This window comes from Gymnoscopelus braueri (genome assembly GCF_963280865.1).
Source record: "Gymnoscopelus braueri genome assembly, chromosome: 10".
Classification (NCBI taxonomy): Eukaryota; Metazoa; Chordata; class Actinopteri; order Myctophiformes; family Myctophidae; genus Gymnoscopelus; species Gymnoscopelus braueri.
Window position 1 is genome coordinate 13,996,895 of NC_137611.1, and position 5,775 is coordinate 14,002,669.

General features: G+C 40.7%; 1 protein-coding gene across 3 annotated transcripts in view; it reads left to right on the forward strand.

Annotated features, from left to right (window-relative positions):
• The first annotated feature begins 2,876 nt into the window (after positions 1–2,876).
• Positions 2,877–5,775, forward strand: part of LOC308094425 (rho GTPase-activating protein 29-like) — a 58,979-nt gene continuing 56,080 nt past the window's right edge. Inside the window, exons 1-2 of one of the 3 annotated variants that reach the window (XM_080441070.1) lie at positions 2,877–3,007; positions 3,655–4,114. In XM_080441070.1, the coding sequence (XP_080297196.1) occupies positions 3,811–4,114 (304 nt within the window). In that variant the 5' untranslated portion in view covers positions 2,877–3,007; positions 3,655–3,810. Of the gene's footprint in view, positions 3,008–3,651; positions 4,115–5,775 lie in introns of all 3 variants that reach the window. The other 2 variants (XM_080441072.1, XM_080441071.1) reach the window with 2 other exon arrangements.

The following is a 5,775-nucleotide window of genomic DNA, read 5'->3' on the forward strand; positions in this document are numbered from 1 at the left end:
TCCTCCAGGGTAGGGGAGGGGAGGGGAGGGGGGGGGTCAACAACATGCATCTCATTTAGCTGTTGGGTGTGTGTGCGCTGACGAAGAGACATTTTAAAACATTTCAGATCAGGATAGGCATGCCTCACAGCACTGTCCTGGGAACCTAGACTTTTGCTAGTTTTTTTCTGGTATTTGAATGATTTTTTTTCTTTCTGGTGTACACGAGTTCCATATTAGACCACTAGAATGGGGAAAACTGCAGTACTCTGGGCCCCCAGGACCAGAAATTCTGTGCGGATCCTAACCTAGAACTGCATATCTCCATCGGAGCGTGAGCTGAATGCCACCCAAGGTGCTTTTCCCACACGTTGTGCTAGACAACTCTGAACATGTAAAGGAAGTCCAACATGACTGGACGGTTGTTTCCTTTTGAATGCTGTCTTAGACCCAGCTCTTCTGAAAAAGAAATAAAAACGTTACCTCATGCAGTACCTCTAGTAGAACTCTCAATAACACGGGAGAGAGGATCTCATCTTCAAAAAAAAAGAAAGAAAAAAAAGTAACAAGTATCGTGTGTGTATATATATTTACTTGACAAATGTAAAGGGTTTCTTCCTTTTCATGTTTGAATCCTGTGAAAAAAAAATCCTTTTTGATTTACAGTCGATTTTTATCGTTCATTTATCTTGTAGTGTGAATGGATGTTGGGGGTGACTTGTGTGATATCTCCCGTAAGAGTGACATGCTTGTGTGTTGGATGAGAGTGCGAGTGTGTTTATTTCACTAAAAAAATGGATGAATGGTAACTTTATCTGTGAGCTAAAACATTTAGAAATATAAACTAGATGAGAGTACATCCATCTTTTGTATATTAAAATAAAGACAAAACACTGATTAACCAGGAAAAGGGAGTGCTTTGTTTTCATTCAGACCAGTTCAAGTCTTCAATGTAATGCAAAATGTATTTTTCTGACTGCATATTACCATATGTGCCATTCATTAGAAACCCCATTTGAGATAACAGTGGTGCTAACCTTTGTTAGGAAAATAAATGGCTTGTCTGTGCAAACTGCTATGTTAATATGCTCTTGCAGCATGGCTACATGTACAGAAATAAGAATGGAAGTGGCCAAGAATTAATTGGTTCGTTGTGTTTTACTCAAGTAAAAGTATCAATACTGCAATATAGAAACACTCTGTTACAAGTAAAAGTCCGGTAATCAAAATGTACTTGAGTAAAAGTACAAAAGTATTGGCATCAAAATATACTTAAAGTACCAAAAGTTAAAGTACTGATTATGCAGAATGTCCTGTTTCACAAGGTATTATGTATAATATGTATTGAAATCTTTTGAAAATCGCCGATCTACAAGCTCACAACGCTGAGCTTGTAGATCTGCTATTTTCAAATAGCAGATCTACATAAAAGTTTAAGTAGGGCTAAAGTGGTTAATGTATGTTTTGTAATAATAATTCAAATCTACAAAGTAACTACTGTAGTAACTAAAGTTTTCAAATAATTATAGTGGAGTATACAAGTACAATATTTGCCTCTGAGATGTAGTAGTGGAGTTGGAGTATTGAAAATTGGAAATACTCCAGTAAAGTAAAAGTACCTCAAAATTGTACTTAAGTTGTACTTAAGTTGTTAAGTACTTGAGTACATGTACTTGGTGACTTTACACCACTGTGTGCAGCAAATAAGCTATTATACTAATACTAAACTATATTATACTATACTAAAGGAATTGTACAGTATGAGCCAATAGCTACATGTGCACGCTAGGGGGCAGCAATGGCACTGAAGAAGACCACATGGGTTCTCGGTTCTATTCCCAACCCTGACTTGGGACCTTTCTGGTGTATTTATTTATTCATTCAGTATTTAGTAATTATTCAAGCAAAGGAAACCGTGCGTGCGTTCCAGGGGAGGAGGGAGATACACAGGGGTGTAAAGTAACTAAGTACATTTACTCAAGTACTGTACTTAATTAATTTTTTTAGGTGTTTTTACTTTCTTCGGTATTTCCAACTTTTACTTCTACTCCACTACATCTCAGAGGCAAGTATTGTACTTTTTACTCCACTACAATTATTTGACAGCTTTAGTTACTACTAGTTACTTTGCATATTTAGATTATTATCACAAAACGTACATTAACCACTTCAGCCCTGTACTTCGGCTATTTGAAAATAGCCGATCTACAAGTTCACAATGCCTTTGCCATGTGAGAGGCATAGTGAGCTTGTAGATCTGCTATTTTCAAAACGTGTTTACTGTTTTTACATTTTGAACTTGAAATGGGACATTTTGCACAACGAGTACTTTTACTTTTGGTACTTTAAGTAGGCCTATATTTTGATGCCAATATTTTTGTACTTTTACTCAAGTACATTTTGAATACTGGAATTTTACTTTACAGAGTGTTTCTACACTGCAGTATTGATACTTTCACTAAAGTAAAACATATGAGTACCACAATGAAATGAATTTCATTCAATAATTGAATGAAATTCATTTAATTGTGGTACTTATTATTAAAATAAATAATGTATGTTTTATTATTTATTATTATAATTATAATAAATACAATTAAATTGAATTTAAAACATATTTTATTTCATGTTTTATAAAAACTGCTCTGAAGCTTTCATGCGTGAGGCGAAGATATTCCTCAATATGTGATGCGTCATTGGCTTGGTTGCAGATCTGTTCTTTTTTGGGGGGCTAGCGTCACCGTCGTACCAACGGAATATATATAAATCAGGCTCGAGCGCTCGAGGCGACCGGCCAACCAACCAGGAAGCGTCTGAGACCGTCACGTGACACAACGGAATAGTAAACGGCTCGTGGCTCTTCAGTCTGTCTGTCGTTACAGTTTCTTCAAACACAGCGAAGGAGGCGAGGCTTTTTTTCTGCTTTTGTTTGGGTTCTTTCTGAACAAACTTCCTCTCAAACTGGATATATTCAACTAAAAACTCTCGTCAAGTATTTTCCTCACTATGTCAGCAAGCTGCCAAGCAGGTGTGTAGTGTGTGTTTTTATTTCTATGTTTTGTCTTTTATTGTTGTTTTTAGTGTTATTTTTCATTAGCTCCAGTCAAATGAAATGCCAGCGGGTCGAGTTGACTGAACGACGCCGTAGTAACGTCACTGTAGACCGGCTGCACGGTTTAGAACTTACCGGTTCCTCCGGGGCTCCACATCACTTATCATGGAGAGAAAGATAACTGACACTGATTTAGACTTACAGCTTTCATCGTTGTTTTGGAGCTTCCATAATCCTCGCGTGTATTTGAATAGTTAAAGGTGTATCTCTATAGTTATTACAGGTTTGTACTTTATTGTAGAACTTTAGTAGCCTATCACATCATGGGTCTTCAACAGGGGGGTCCGGGATCCCTAGAGGGGTCCTCAGAGTTACGACAGGGGGGCCGCCAAATCTGAGTTTGATTGATTTTTTCTTTTTTTTTACATTAACCACTTGAACCCTATTATCCCTATTCTGAAGAGAACTTAAGCCAAACAATAGCAGATCAACATAGATTGTACTACTATGTAGATCGGCTATTTACGATAATAACGACTTATTTGCAGATTTCTTTTAAAGAATCTATGTTGTCTTGAGTGTTTGTTCCGTTTTGTTTTGATTCCTCCTGACCGCCCCAGCAGTCACTCTTTGCACCTCTACTAGTGTGGATCGTCCGGGGAGCTGCTGGGGGGGAGAGTGATCTCTAGCTCTCCCGGAGGAGCACCACCACTCTCCGGCCGGCCGGAGTGGCCCGGTGCGGTGTGCCCGGTGTCCCGGGACCACCGTCCTCCGCTGGGATGTTACGGAAGAGCAGCAGCGGTGCTGGTGCTGGTGGTAGTAGTAGTGGTGGTCCGCCACCACGGCCACGACACTTCTCCTCCTCCGCCCATCACACCGGATCCCAATCCCTGTCGGCCGGCTCCACCAAGACGTGGGACATGGGCCGCAGCTCCAAGAAGTCCAACCCCCTGAGCAGCATGGGGCTGGAGGCTCACCTGGTCGGGGGGGTCCCCGGGGTGGACCCGGACTACGTGATGCAGCTGGTCAACGACGTGCGCCAGTTCGCTGACGTGCTGCTCAACCTCAAGGATGCCTTCAAAGGTGAGATTTTCACAGAGTTGATTTAACTCTTGACTTGAGAGTCTAGAAATTGAACAAAATGGACCCTTAACCACTTAAATCCCATATGGGGAGCGGAATCCCTCAGGGCTCTATACTGGTGTATTTCTAGTACTAGTGATTCTGTTTTCTGTCATTGTGGGGAATGCTTTGTTCTGAAAATAGCCGATCTACAAGCTCACAAAGCATCGCAGTGCGTCGATCTGCTATTTTCTGCAAAAGCTTTCTCCACAATATGGATGCTGGGGTTTAAGTGGTTAATGGTCCATTTGTTCCATTTCTAGACTCTCGTTTGAGTCTCAGAGAGTTACATGTAAATACATTAAGGATTGTACTGTGAAGAGCTGCATTATGGAGTTCAAGGTGGTTGGTTGGTGGTCACTGCGGTTTGTTGACTCAAAGGTGTTGCAGCAGGTCATCATGCATAGACCAAACACCACACAAAGGCAAGTTGCAGGTGTGAAACACAAGACCAAATGAGATAACGTCACACAACAGAGGGGCAAAGTATGCCAAGTCTCTGTTCTTTGTTATACCTCTGTTGTCATGTTGCAGTCTGCATCTATCAGTGGGTACGGCAAGATGGCACAAACATAAACACAAACACAATTCAGTCTGTTTGGCACCTTTGGCCACTGTCTGACACAGCGGTACACATGTAGGAAGGTACAATGTAAGTATTGTCCAATGATACTTAATGTGATTTTAGTGTATGTTTTTTGCACATGCGCGCACACACACACACACACACACACACACACACACACACACACACACGATACGATATACGATATACGATAATACTTTATTGTCAGTTTGCACTGAAATTTGTCTTGCGACCCAACAGCCATGTATGCAACATATAACAGTACACACATTTGACATGACACAAGAAAACAACAAAATACATACAAAATACAACAAAATACATACATAAAGTGTCTGTGTCTGACACAGCGGTACACATGTAGGAAGGTACTATGTAAGTATTGTCCAATGATACTTAATGTGATTTTAGTGTATGTTTTTTGCACATACACACATGCACTTCAGATCTACGTAAGTGTGGGAATGCACGCGCGCGCACACACACACACACACACACACACACACACACACACACACACACACACACACACACACACACACACACACACACACACACACACACACACAAGTCTAGGAATGAGAGTGAGCGAGTTGTTTTGCCCATTCCTCGGGCTGGAGGAGTGGACCCTCTGTGAATAATCCATGTCTTGTGTCGTGCTGAGTGTTGCTCAGAGCCGTCACTGAAGCATTCCGCTTATTTGCCTCCCTATGAACAGCGGCTTGTTTTTGAGTTGGGCTGGTGTGGAATCATCTCGTAATATGCTCTCGTAATATCTCCCAGCTATTTGTCATCCAGATGACATGTTATACAATCCACAATCCACATGTTGTTGATCTCTCAATGACACTTGGGCTCAATAGTGATTTTTTTTTGTCCCTGAGAATCTGATGTTGTCTTACTGAGGATGCATGGCATTTTGTGGTTAATTAAAGGACCATACACCATACCAGCCCTTTTTGACGTATGTGTCCTTTGTCACTATTGTTTTTTTTGGTAAATATTGGCCTTTTTGTGATGGCTCTTGAAACACCTT